This window comes from Pristiophorus japonicus, chromosome 16 (genome assembly GCF_044704955.1).
Source record: "Pristiophorus japonicus isolate sPriJap1 chromosome 16, sPriJap1.hap1, whole genome shotgun sequence".
Taxonomy (NCBI): Eukaryota; Metazoa; Chordata; class Chondrichthyes; family Pristiophoridae; genus Pristiophorus; species Pristiophorus japonicus.
In genome coordinates this window covers 109,223,124-109,238,103 of record NC_091992.1, presented here as the reverse complement: position 1 = coordinate 109,238,103, position 14,980 = coordinate 109,223,124, and the positions used below count along the sequence as shown (strand labels likewise).

General features: G+C 43.5%; 1 protein-coding gene across 1 annotated transcript in view; it reads left to right on the top strand.

Moving 5' to 3' along the window:
* Positions 1-10,189, top strand: part of kif19 (kinesin family member 19) — a 243,767-nt gene extending 233,578 nt beyond the window's left edge. Inside the window, exons 20-21 of the mRNA XM_070857681.1 lie at positions 2,761-2,865; positions 9,749-10,189. Of these exons, the coding sequence (XP_070713782.1) occupies positions 2,761-2,865; positions 9,749-9,900 (257 nt within the window). The 3' untranslated portion in view covers positions 9,901-10,189. The remainder of the gene's footprint in view (positions 1-2,760; positions 2,866-9,748) is intronic.
* The last annotated feature ends 4,791 nt before the right edge of the window (positions 10,190-14,980 follow it).

The window sequence follows — 14,980 nt, the reverse complement described above, 5'->3', positions numbered from 1 at the left end:
AGCGGAGAGGAGCCAAAAATCCGCCCCTAAAGACTTTAAATATCATTGGACTCACCAACAGCAAAAACTTGCAGCAAAGTCAAGAGTTATTTGAGGAAACTATATAAACATTTTTCTACAGATGCATAGTTTCAGTTTTGAAATTCATTATTATATTGTTGCTGAATATTTCTATATGATTTGAAACATATTCTTGTAACCTGAATCTTGTTCCTCCTGTATTGCTCACACTCATTTGCATCCCTGTAGCTGTTTTCTTATTCTTATTACTGGCAGCTAGGTTCTCGCTTGTGTTTTTTTTGTATTTTTTGCTTATCCAACAAAAAATAATGGATAGTTAGGGATGAATCACACAGCAACATTGATTTTAGGTTCACAATTCATAAATATCTTGGACAAAATCAATTCAGAACGCCTAGTTGTTATTCACTCTGACTCTTTGTGCAATGCTGAACTACAATACTAGCTATCTTGAAAGTGCCATTGTGTTAAAAAAAAAAGTTTGTTATAATATATGCATACCTATAATTTAATGACTGTAAATAAATGTTCATCTAGGTTTCCTAACCCTCTCTGTTAAAATCCTTGAGAATGATCACACTTCAATGTCTCCTGTACCCCAACATTAATCACACAGTGAGATCACACAGTCATACCTGCAGTGAGGCCTTACCTGGAATATTATGTTCAGTTTTGGTCTCCTAATCTGAGGAAAGACGTTCTTGCTATTGAGGGAGTGCAGCCAAGGTTCACCAGACTGATTCCCGGGATGGCAGGACTGACATATGAGGAGAGACTGGATCGACTGGGCCTGTATTCACTGGAGTTTAGAAGGATGAGAGGGGACCTCATAGAAACATATAAAATTCTGACGGGACTGGACAGGTTAGATGCAGGAAGAATGTTCCCGATGTTGGGGAAGTCCAGAACCAGGGGACATAGTCTAAGGATAAGGGGTAAGCCATTTAGGACTGAGATGAGGAGAAACTTCTTCACTCAGGCATTCCCTACCACAGAGAGTTGTTGATGCCAGTTCATTGGATATATTCAAGAGGGAGTTAGGTATGGCCCTTACAGCTAAAGGGATCAAGGGATATGGAGAGAAAGCAGGAAAGGGGTACTGAGGTGAATGATCAGCCATGATCTTATTGAATGGTGGTGCAGGCTCGAAGGGCCGAATGGCCTACTCCTGCACCTATTTTCTATATTTCTATGTAACTCTGTCCATGGTATTGCTGTGATTCTCAACCTGTTTCCGAACTCTAAAAACTGCAAATCTGAAGGTATGTAAATTCTATGGTTCTTTGCAGCTCAGATAAATGCTGCATCTTTTTAGATCCATTCTTGCACTCACCTCAATTCAGCCTGCCCGTACTCCCCACTACCATCCTCCAAGTAAATGCCATAAAAGTAATAAAGTCTTACTACAATTATATAATGCATTGGTGAGGCTACACCTGGAGTACTGTGTACAGTTCTGGTCTCATTATCTAAAGAAAGACATACTGGCCTTAGAGCGAGTGCAACAAAGGTTCACTGGACTGGTTCCTGGGATGAGAGGATTGCCCGATGAGGAGAGAGTGAGTAGACTAGATTTATATTTCCTAGAGCTTCAAAGAATGAAGGGAGATCTAATTGAAACATATAAAATTCTTAAGGGGCTTGACAGGATGAGGGAATGCTGGGAGGATGTTTCCCCTGGCTGGGAAATCTAGAACACAGGGTCATAGCCTCAGAATAAGGTAGGCCATTTAGAACTGAGATGAAGAGAAATTTCTTCACTCAAAGGGTTGTCAACCTTTGGAATTCTCTACCCCAGAGAGCTGTAGATACTCAGGCGTTGAGTATATTCAAGAGAGAAGTTGATATATTTTTAGCAACGAAGGGAATTAAGGCATGTGAGCATTGTGCGGGAGGATAGGGTTGAGGTAGATCAGCCATGATCTTGTTGAATGGCGGAGCAGACTTGAAGGACCAAATGGCCTACTCCAGCTCTTATTTCTTATTTTCTTATGTAAAAGAGCAATTCCACCACAACAGCTCCCCACTTACACTCCTCCTTCAGCTGAATAGTTTATGTTAACTAAAAACAATGAGCATCAGTATATAATTGGGGCCGCCGTATCGACAAACTTGTTTACAGTGAAACTTAACTTCCATTTTGCAAAGTATGAGGCATTTCCCAATATCCACAACCCCACTATGCAAACTATTCACTCCCCCTCAGATGTCCTTGAGTAGTCCTCTCAACTATTCAACACACCCATCCCTACTATCCTTGCCCTAAATAGTAACTACTCCCTCGGTGTAAATTTTAATAATTATCACCCATTTTTTTTTTTAAGAACTGCCCAATTTGCCCAATATTCCATTTTCCGCTGAGAATTTATTAAGGTCATTTTTTTTCGCTGGGCAGATTTAAAAAATGTTTGTATTGGAATTTTTGGCCAGCGATAATTTGAGAATCTTAGCGATATTTTGGGCAGCAATCCAGCGATGGTGGATTTTTTGAAAATTCTAGCCTATAGACACAAACACCAACACTTTCTGTTATGAAACACCAACACTATCTCCTGCAATATGTTGTTTTATAGAAATTAAGAAAAGAAATTTGACTTAAACCAAATAATATATTGCAGTTGTTCTTCCAGCAGCTATCAGTGTGGTGATATTTTTTGTTAATTGTTACTTCATTTTTAATGTACATATACTTTGTGCATACAATTGATAACAATAAGCTGTCTGTACTGCTTTGTGTAGGTGAGAGTGACCTTCAGATGTTGGAGGTAGTCAGTACACCACCCAGCACCATCTACCAGAGAAATGCCAATGGGAGAGGGCTGGTTGTACAGAAGAAGGTCAGAGGTGAGAACACAAAGCTTAATGGGCTTACTAAACTAAGTGGCCAATAGAAATACAATGCCTTTATGTGACATAGCTGGTTACAGAAATGCAGCAACATATTTGCACCTTTTTTTTAAATTATCATTTTGTTAGCTTAGCTGAGGACAATTCACAAATGAGCCCAAGTTATATATTGAATGTTCAATACTGTAACTCTGTGGCCAGCCCACACTACGACATGTGTGCGCACTAGGTCCATGCAGCAGAGCTGGTTTCCAGTCGTCTTGGTTAACCCTTGTCACTGGACTAAGGCCAAGCCCTGTCAAGCCAGTTATGTGGCTGGTGTGCAACGGCCACCACATGTTAAAAAAATCCATGCTTATGACAAAAAGAGAGGTCGGTGAGATTGATCTCTAAAGGGATACGCTTGTAGGCCCTAAAGACATTTACCTACTCAAAATTCTTATGTAATTACCTAACCACAATACACTCATATGATAAAACTATTTTTCTTTTAAATTTTGGCAAAATTTGGCAGCGGTGAGAGATGACTACACTGGAGACACTCTCCGTACAGATAGTAGAGCACTACTGTCCCAAATTAATCATTACAGAGTCAAGCCTCAAGGCTCCCTGCTGCTGAACAATAAATGACAGAGCTTGAGTGAGTTATTTTTAGTTCTCTGCAAGGCACGTGTAAAGAAATTAAAGCATTCTGCTTTAATTCTAGGAAAAACTGACGTGTATCTTTCTCTACTTGCAACCATAGTGGCTGATGGTAATTCACATAGAGTTGCACTGCCAGTCAGAAAGATTTGCATTTATAAAGAGCCTTTCACATTCTCAGGATATCCTAAAACATGTCACAGCCAATTAATTACTTTTTTTACTCGGTCATTGTTATGTTGGCAAACACAGCAGCCATGCACACATAAGGTCCCACAAACCACAGTGATATGAGTGACCAGTTAATCTGTTTGGTGGTATTAATGAGGGATGGCTGTTGATCAGGACACCAGTGGAACTTCTGCACTCTCCCTTACTTTGGTGGGGATTCTGCTTTACAAGAGCAGTGGGGAGTTACCCTGGTGACTGAGCCAATATTTATCTCTCAACCAACATAACAAAAACAGATTATCTGGATATTTATCACACTGCTGTTTGTGGGAGCAGGCCGGAGTAGGCCAGAGAGCGGAAGGAGCAGCGTGGCGGCCTAGCCCAGCAGGCTGAGTGGCCCCCGGTCTGCAAGCACTATCGGAGCCGGCCGGAGAGTGGAAGGAGCAGCGTGGCAGCATACCACTTCGGGGAGCAGGAGAGCAACGGCGGTGAAAAGGGACGTCACCAAGTTTCAGGTTGGTGATTGGAGCGTGGGCAGATACATCAGGAGCGGCGAGGTCGGGACGAAGGAGCGGCAAGATCGGGCGAAGGAGCGGCGAGAGACTGGGGCCCAGGAGAGGCGCGAGTTTGGGGCCCAGAAGAGGCAAGGGCCCAGGGGCAGCACGGGCCAGCCCACACTGCGATATGCGTGCAAACTAGGTCTGTGCAGCAGAGCAGGTTCCCAGTCATCTTGGTTAATCCTTGCTACCGGACCAAGACCTAGCTCTGTCAAACCCGTGTGATGGCTGGTGTGCAACGATTACCACACATTAAAAAATCCACGCACAGGCATCTTCCATCCTTCAAAATTTAGCTCGGACCTGGAATTTTAGGTCCATCATTGAAACACCTGTGAACTTTTTGATGTGGAAGCAAGTCATCCTCGGTTCGAGGGACTGCCTATGATGATGGAACTTCCTGTTTTCCTTCAAATATTGGAGTGGAATCTGAACGGGCAGAAAGGGCCTTAAGTTCACTTCTCATCCAAAAGACACTACCGCTAAAAATACAACAGTCCCTCATTACTGCACTAAACTGTCAGCCTGGATTACGTTCTTGTAAAGTCTTTACACAATACCACAAATCCACACGAGGCACATTATATGGACAAGTTCACTCCATGACCTGAACCTTTATTCACAGGACCCAGAAGTGATGACCCTGCGTGGGACCTCCCTTTATATACCTGGGTGACCAGGTTAGGAGTGTCTCCCACAAGTTCACCCCCTGTGGTCAAGGTGTGCATTTCTTACGTATATACAGTATTGCAGTGTTGTTACATAAAGGTTACATACATCACATCACATCACCTCCCCCTCAACATCTTATTGGGATCATAGGTTAAGTCTTTCGGGTGGTCTGCGGTCTCTCGTGGAGCGCTGCAGTTGGGGCTCTGGTTGTTGAGGCTTGGTATGCGTGTCTGTCACCTGTGGTGATTCCGGCCTGTCCGGGCTGACTGCAGGGACTGTGCATGCTGCTGAATGTTCTTGTTGCTCATTCACTGGCGGTGGTGTGAATACCATCTCATGATCTTCCTCAGGTTCCTCAGTGTCCATGCTGAACCTTGTTTTTAAAAACTTGGTCCAGATGCTTGCGGCATATCTGCCCATTGTTAAGTTTAACCACTATGACCCTATTCCCCTCTTTGTCGATTACAGTACCCTCAAGCCATTTGGGCCCCAAAGCGTGATTGAGAACAAATACGGGGTCATCAATTTCTATACATCTCCCCCTTGAATTTCGGTCATGGTACTCGTTTTGGGACTGGCGCTTGCCCTCAACAATGTTGGACAGGACTGGATGAATGAGAGACAGCTGAGTTTTGAATGTTCGTTTCATGAGTAGCTCCGCGGGCGGGACCCCCGTGAGCAAGTGCGGTCGGGACCTATAGGCAGCAGGAGGCGCGATAGGCGGCATTGAAGGGAGGGTCCTTGAATCCGAAGCATGCCTTGCTTTATGATTTGGACCGCACGTTCCGCCTGGCCATTGGAGGCCGGCTTGAACGATGCTGTCCTGACATGGTTACTGCCATTACCCAACATGAACTCCCGGAATTCGTAGCGTGTGAAACATGGGCCATTATCACTAACAAGGATGTCGGCAAGCCGTGGGTCGCAAAGACCGCACGCAGACTCTCCACGGCGATGGATGTCATGCACGAATTCAAAATGATGCACTCGATCCATTTCGAGTACGCATCAACCACAATGAGAAACATTTTTCCCATGAACGGGCCCGTGTAGTCTACGTGAATACGTAACCATGGCCTGGTGGGCCAGGGCCACGGGCTGAGCGGGGCCTCCCTGGGGACATTACCTAGCTGGGCACACGTCGTGCACCTGTGAACACAGTGTTCCAAGTCTGAATCAATTCCCGGCCACCACACATGTGACCGGGCAATGGCCTTCATCAGCGCGATGCCTGGGTGCTTGCTGTGGAGTTCCCTGATGAATGCTTCCCTGCCCCTCTGGGGCATGACTACCCGGCTGCCCCATAGTAGGCAGTCAGCTTGGATGGAGAGCTCATCCATCCATCTGTGAAACGGTCTGACCTCCTCAGGGCATGCTCCATGTGCGGGCGCCCAATCTCCAGTCAGGACACATTTCTTATAGGAGGGGATCTCTGTTGGTCCAGATTTTGATCTGGTGGACTGTGATGGGGGAGCCTGCGCTGTCAAAGGCATCAACAGCCATGACCATCTCAGCACTTTGCTCCGCTGCCCCCTCGGTGGTGGCCAGTGGAAGCCTGCTGAGCATGTCAGCGCAATTTTCAGTGCCCGGCCGGTGCCGGATGGTGTAGTCATACGCAGCCAGCGTGAGGACCCATCGCTGTATGCGAGCTGACGCCTTGGCATTGACGGCTTTGCTGTCTGACAGCAGGGATGTTAACGGCTTGTGGTTCGTTTCTAATTCGAACCTCCTGCCAAAAAGGTACTGATGCATCTTTTTCACCCCATAGACACATGCGAGTGCTTCCTTCTCAACCATCCCATATCCCCGTTCAGCTTGAGAGAGCGACCTGGAGGCATAAGCCACAGGTTGTAATTGGCCCTCAGCATTACTCTGCCACAACACGCATCCAACCCCATAGACGATGCATCACATGTCAGAACCAATTTCTTATGGGGGTCGTACAGGATCAACAACTTATTTGAACAAAGTAGGTTCCGCGCCCGAATGAAATCCCGTTCCTGACAGTCCTCCCAAAACCAATCACAAGCCTTACGCAGGAGCACGTGTAGCAGCTCCAACCATGTGCTTAATTTCGGCAGAAAGTTCCCGAAATAGTTCAAGAGTCCCAGAAATGGACGCAACTCCGATGTGTTGCAGGGCCTGGGCGCTCGTCGAGTCACCTCCATTTTGGATTCGGTAGGCCGAATCCCATCTGCAGCAACCCTCCTGCCCAGAAACTCAACCTCGGGAGCCAAAAACACACACTCAGACTTCTTGAGTCGCAGGCTTACCCGGTCCAGTCGGCGTAGCACCTCCTCCAGGTTGTGGAGGTGTTCCTCGGTGTCACGATCCGTGATGAGGATATCGTCCTGAAATACGATTGTCCCAGGAATGGATTTGAGCAGGCTTTCCATGTTTCTTTGAAAAATTGCAGCCGCTGATCGAATGCCAAACGAACACCTGTTGTAAACAATCTGTCCCTTGTGCATGGTGATGGTGGTCAGTAGTTTAGATTCGTCGGCCAGTTCTTGGGTCATGTAGGCTGAAGTGAGATCCAACTTGGTGAACAGCTTGCCGCCTGCCAGCATGGCTAAAAGGTCTTTCGCTCTCGGGAGGAGTATTGGTCTTGTAGGGACACCCGGTTGATAATGGCCTTGTAGTTGCCACAGATCCTGACCGAGCCATCCGCTTTTAGGACGGGAACGATGGGGCTTGCCCAGTCGCTGAATTCAATGGGTGAGATGATGCCCTCTCTCAGCAACCGGTCCAACTCGCTCTCAATTTTTTCCCGCATCACATGCGGCACAGCTCTGGCTTTGTGGTGCACTGGTCTGGCGTTCGGGGTGATGCTTATCATTACTTTGGTACCTTTGAACGTCCCGACGCCAGGTTGAATTCGTGACTCAAATTGCTGTAGGACCTGTGAGCATGAACTTCGCTCCACAGATGACATGGCGTGCACATCCCCCCATTTCCAGTTCATCTCAGCTAACCAGCTCTTCCCCAACAGTGCGGGACCATTGCCCGGGACAATCCAGAGCGGCAGCCGGTTCACCGATCCATTGTGTGTGACCGTCAACATTGCACTGCCTAGCACTGGAATGATTTCTTTGATGTACGTCCGTAATTGCGTCTCAAAGCGTTCTAGTTTTGGTCTGCTGGCTTTGAGTGGCCACAGCTTTTCGAATTGTTGAACACTCATGAGTGACTGGCTGGTCCCTGTGTCCAGCTCCATGCGTACAGGGATGTCGTTTAATATGACTTTCATCATCATAGGTGGCGTTTTGGTATATGAGCTGTGAATGTTTGCCACATGAACCCGCTGAACTTCAGCATCCATTGATTTGCCCCAAGCGTCATCCTGCCGCGCAGACCCCTCATCTGGTTCATCCGCCTCATATATTAGCCTGGTTACAGGCTTTCTGTACATTCTGGCTCAATGACCACTGAGGTTACAATTTCTGCAGACGAACTGTTGAAACCTGCAAGTCCTGGCAGCATGTCTGCCCCCACACCTCCAGCATGAACTGAGATTCCCATTGTTGTGAACAAAAGAGCTGTTGCGAGGCATTCCTCGCTGATTGTCCCTTTGACTGCTCTTGAGCACCCTGTTAGTGGGTGTCAATGGCCCCATCCCGGGCCGCATTGTCCACTGGGGGGGCGTAAATGTCCGTTCAGCCTGCCATTGTCTGTGTTGGAGACTTACTCTTGGGTCTATTGCTACCTGGGGTGTCTCGAACTGCCCTTGCGGGGCTCTGTGTCGCGTTTATGATATTGACTCCCTGATCCATCGCCACGTTGGAGGCAGAATTGCGCGTGTAATATTATCTTGGTTTCCTCCTCCCCCGCCATAAAAGTCTGAGCCATCAACGCCACCGCTTCCAAGGTCAAGTCCTTGGTCTCAATTAGCTTTCTGAAAATCCCAGCATGACCGATGCCCTCAATAAAGAAATCCCTTAGCATCTCCCCACTGCAGGCGTCTGTGAACTTACAGAGGCTGGCCAAGCGCCGGAGGTCCGCAACGAAATCCGGTATGCTCTGTCCTTCCCGACGTCGTTATATATAGAATCTGTGTCGGGCCATGTGTATGGTGCTCGCCGGTTTGAGGTGCTCACCAATTAGTTTGCTGAGCTCTTCGAAGGTTTTGTCCGCCGGCTTCTCGGGTGCTAGCAGGTCTTTCATGAGCGCGTAAGTCTTAGGTCCACAGCTGGTCAGCAGATGAGCCCTTCGCTTGTCGGCCGCTGCGTCTCCCAGCCAGTCCTTCATGACAAAACTCTGCTGGAGCCTCTCAATGAAATCGTCCCAATCCTCACCAACACAGTACCGTTCATCTGTGCTGCCGGTGGCCATTCTCGTAGGTCGTTGATTCCCGTTTCTCGTCGCCAATGTAAAGTCCTTACACAATACCACAAATCCACACGAGGCACATTCTATGGACAAGGTCACTCCATGACCTGAACCTTTATTCACAGGACCCAGAAGTGATGACCCTGTGTGGGACCTCCCTTTATATACCTGGGTGACCAGGTGAGAAGTGTCTCCCACAAGTTCACCCACTGTGGTCAAGGTGTGCATTTCTTACGTATAGACAGTATTGCAGTGTTGTTACATAAAAGTTACATGCATGACAGTTCTCAAGTCCCGAGGTGCAGTTTGAACCCACAATCTTCTGACTCATATACAAGAGTGCTAGTAACTGAGCAAGCTGAGGATTAAAAAACATGCTTGTAGCTTGGAATGTGTCCGCTTCTTGATGGTGGGAGGGTGTGTGTTGGAGAGGGGAAGGGGACAATAATAATATTTTATGATTATCTGCAGTCGAAGTAAATACCTACAAACCATTTTTTTTTTAACAGGTCCAACAACTACAGCATCAGACGCAGCTAGCTCAACCTCTATGCTCAACCAGCCTGGGAACTTCAAGAAGCCTCTAAACCGTAACCCTCAGCCACATTTCAACTACATAGTGACAAATGGAAAGAATGATGTCAGAGCCAGGAAACACTAATTCAGTGACAGATGGAACTTTTTATGTAACCTGTGATGAAAACCCACAGTTCATTTTTGGTTTCATTTGGGGAAAATGAAATAAATGAAGTCTTCGGTTGGATAAGATAGACTATATATAAAATAGAATGGAAAACAATGCAAAGGCATAGGTGGTGCTGCAAATATATGAGATCACATATTTTCTGTTACTGTATCTTTAATTATCGAAATCAGTGGATAGACTTGTTTTTGTTATAGATATATTTTAAGAAAAGGGATTGTTCTGTGTTTTGTTTTTATTCAAAATAAGTAAAGGAATCCCAAGCTTTGCAATATTTATCCTTTATTAAGATTTATCTAGAGAAAAATATTCTGCTGCCAATTGCTACTATTAATGGACTCAAATATTTCTCCATGAGCATTAATGCAACATTGTCCACTATTTTAGATTGCACCCTCAATCAAAGGAATCAAACTACAAAAATATTCTTTATTCTTTGATAAAATCATTGTTTAAAGTGTAGTCAAGAAACGCAATGACGTTATAAAGCTTAATGTACAGAAGTGAAGTAAATGTTCCATTTTTTTTTTAACCAGACTCTGTGAGGTTATGAATGTTCTTTTTTTAAACAAGTGCAGTTGATGCCGAATTCTTGTTCCATTTTGGTAGAGGACTAGCACTCAGATCAGACAGCAAATAGGTTCAAGAATATTATTTGTGTCTTGGACGAAAACCATAAACAAATGAGTTTGTTCAGCTTAGTGGCAGGTACATGTCACTTGTACATCAGATGCAGTAAGTGTTGATTGTCAATAGATGAGTATTTATCTTATAGGCACCTTTTTTTGGCTAAGTATATCAATCTATTTCAAACCATCATCTTGTGAAAGGATGGAATTTGACATGTCTTTTAATTGGCATTTATTTTAATTTATTTTGCCCACCCATTATTCTCCCCCTGTAGGTTATTATCATGAAACATCAATTGGCTGAGTGGGTCAGATAGCCTTTATCATAAAGTTATGCAAATTATTGGCAATATTGCTCAGTGATAGGCTAATGGGGAAGTACCGTCAAGTGGAGTGAGTTGGACGATGTCATTTTTATATATCTGTTTTCGGCCTAATGAACAGCTTGCAGAGGTGGATGGGCAATTGATCTACCCAACTAAGGTAAGAAAGTAGGAGTAAAAGGCTCAAACTGATCACCGTTAGATTGGGACTAAGTTGTTGGTCTACTTGAGCTACCTGGATACCTGCACATGTTGTGTTTTACTTTGTTTTTCACTAAGCAATGGAACCCAAGTAACTCTAAAGCTAAATAGAAAAGAACATTAAAAATGTGAACAGTAAAGATCATTCCACATTGAAACTGTAATATTTAAAAATTTAAATCTTACATTCATAAAATAAACTTTAATGTACTCATATTGACCTGAACATCAGTATCTATAGTTTTCCATTTTTGAGATCCAACAAATCTGGGCCCACATAGAAATACTGTATTTGAATTGAAAGCCCTAATTGTAGCATGCACACAGATTTCTATTCTTTGATTTTATATTGGTGCAACTGCCAACAATGGGAGGGCTCCTTTGCCTTGCTAAAGTAAATCATGTGGCTTTTAAGCCACATCGGTCTTCCTAACATTTACCAGCAAAAGCACATTGATTAATCCAAATCTGAATGAACCTCAAACCTGAGACAGCTATGATTTGGTGACAACTTTGGAGCTAATCAAGGGAAATTTGGTGGGCTCTGCAAATAAGTGACACACTGTGCAGGAAAAGTTCTCATTTCACTACACCTGTTAGCAATTTGTCAACTTAACACCAATGTTTATTTTTTTCTCTTTTAATGAAAGGGAAAAGAATGAGTAAGGAGACATTTTATATTCAAATATTCTCCCGTTTGATAGAGGAAAAATAAAGTTATCATCATTTAAAGAAAATCTAAATAAACATTGTTCCTCTCCTTAATGGGTTTCTCTAAATTTTACTGACAATAAATAAGCTGTTCAGGACAAAGGGTTTTAAACACTGAAAGGATATAACCCAGCATGAGAGGGCTGGAAATTGAAGTCCTGTTTTAAAAATACATGATCATTCTCCCTGCTATTAACATTATACACCCCTTGTAGACTATTATCACAAGGCATCAATTTCCTGGGAGGTGAGATGGTCTGGGTCACAGAATTAGGCAAGACCTTGTCAATATTGCTCAGTGAGAGGCTGATGGGAAGAACAGTCAAATGGAGTGAATTGTACTGTCATTTTTGTATATCTGCATTCTGTCCGATCAGTGGCCTGGCGGACAACTGACCTACCCAATGAGGCAAGAAAGTGAGAGCAAAAGCCCCCGGCATCGTAATCTTTATGTTGGGACCGTGCTGTTGATCCATTCGAGCTACCTGGACAACTGCACTTTCTATGTTTTCCTTTGCTTCCCACTGAGCAAAAGACAACAACAAAATACCAGAGGAATACTCTCTGCATCCAAGTCAATATGCAAGAAAAATTATTGTTTTTATAATGCACCCTTTTTATGTTTAATAAAAATAATAATCTCTATTTAACAAGTCAAAACTATCTTATGAAACAATTATACTTTTTTTGGACCTTGCTACACGAGCTCATAAGACCTCCATCCTCGCTTCCATTAGAAAGTACTTCAGCTCATTACACAAGACCTCCTCAGGCTGTATTTCAAATAGTCAAAATTGAATTGTTATGAATGTTAGCACAAAACAATTCTCTGTGAAAAATACTCATGGAGTCAAAGCCACTGTGCTCCTGTGTGTATTAAAATTGCAGATTTGGATGTTGTATAATCGTGAATATACTAATTATTACCTAATCGGGCTTTATGGCAGTGTTGTCCAATAAACTTTGCTGACTAGCCACTGGTGTGTCTGCGGCGACACCGTTTTAGTCACATGCACTAATTTTTGTAGAAAACACCGTACATGCACACACAATACAGGTACATGTACTTCACAGGTGTATATTTATTAACAAGCATCCATCACCATTTAATAACCACGGATATAAAGCACTCAATGATCAAAAAACACTTGCATACTCTGGTTTTTGTCTTGGTATTTTGCCAACTAACAAACAAAAAGATTAAAATGCACATTCAGACACCACATATAAGGATTGAGATCACATGCCCATGATGGTGCCCATCATTTTTTAATTTACTAATCGGAAATGCAGCTTGCCACATCTGGAGTTCCATTTCGACACATGTGGCTAGTGTCTGACATATTGGACAACACTGCTCTATGCTAGTTTTGGACCACCATCAGAAGACAGGCGACAGAGCTGAGAACCTCAATCTGTATGAGCTCCCAGACTCCAGCACGAACTGTGCCTAACCCAGCTTGTTCCTCTTTTTAGTTTCTCAAGATACTTACCATAATTTTAATGATTTTTCCGATTTGAAAAATAAAGGTGTATCCACTAAAACTCAAATCTTATTCTCATTGAGAACAAAATGAGTGCACGAGAGCAATGAACACTCCGCGAGAAAAACTTCTGGGCGAGTAAAAGGGGTTACATCTGTAATGTGACATATTTGCATTATGGGATGGAATGCATCACCCTGGAACGCTTAGCTTATTAAATGGGTGCATGCTTCAAGTTCATTTACAGATCCCTGTGTTTAATAAATATGATTATTAGCTTAATTATACTTTTTATTCACATCTGTGTTTAATTTTTTCTGATGGCATGGGTAATGCCAACTAGCTTTAATATTTCTTTTTATTGATTCTTGATGACAAATTACCAGCACTCTGAAGGAAGTGTCCAATCAATCCATCATGGTTGAGTTAACAGTACACTAGCCAGAGTGATTTTCTGACAATTAATCCTCGTTCACATAAATATTGGAACAATTTAATAAATGTATTGTCCACAATTGGTCAAGTTTACGTATTTCACAATATCTAATCCCCATCATGAGCTAACACAATTGGCTATATAGAGGATACATTACGCTGTCTTGGGATGGTCTAAGTACCTGTGGACATGTCACTCCTTGCAATGTGTATGGTAAAGAACTACTTCTGTTTATTACTCTGTTGATTGTTCTATATATTTGCCTTAGAGGCATGTCCTTAATTAATATAAAGTGCTTAAACATTATTTGATGTGGTTCAGTTAATGAAAATGATGTCAGTGAATTTTGTTATTTATGTTATGGATGGAGTCCTTTTTTCTAAGATTATCTTTTGAAAATTTTGTACAATGAAATTCATATTTTCTGATGTAGAAGTACCTGTACTTTTATGGTGGATGAGTTTCCTGTGGAATCACTGTTGGATCAAGGATATCAGATACAGTAGTGTAATTCCCCGAGTTAGACACAGATATATCTGAATATACTGGAAATACACAGGTGTAGACACTTTATCCAAACTGGAAATTCTAAAATATGTTAGCTTGCTTACAGGACTGAATGAAACAAAAAGGGAGAGAGAGAGGGGGTCAGAAAGTCAAACACAAACCTACTAATTCCTATTACAAAGAAGCAGTAAGAAAATAAGAAATAGGAGCAGGAGTAGGCCATACGGCCCCTCGAGCCTGCTCCGCCATTCTATAAGATCCTGGCTGATCTGATCTTGGCCTCAACTCCACTTTGTTGCCTGCTCCTCAGAACCCTTGACTCCCCTATAGTTCAAGAATCTGTTTATCTCAGCCTTGAATATATTCAATGACTCAGCCTCCAGAGCTCTCTGGGGTAGAGAATTCCAAAGATTCACGATCCTCTGAGAGAAGAAATTCCTTCTCATCTCCGTCTTAAATGGGCGACCCCTTATTCTGAAACTATGACCTCTAGTTCTAGATTCCCCCATGAGGGGAAACATCCTCTCAGCATCCACCCTGTCAAGACCCCTCAGAATCTTATATATCTCAATAAGATCAGCTCTCATTCTTCTAATGAGTACGGGCCCAACCTGTTCAACCTTTTTTCATAAGACAACCGCTTCATCTCAGGAATCAACCTAGTGAACCTTCTCTGAACTGCCTCTAATGCAAGTATATCCCTTCTTAAATACGGAGACCAAAACTATACACAGTACGCTAGGTGTA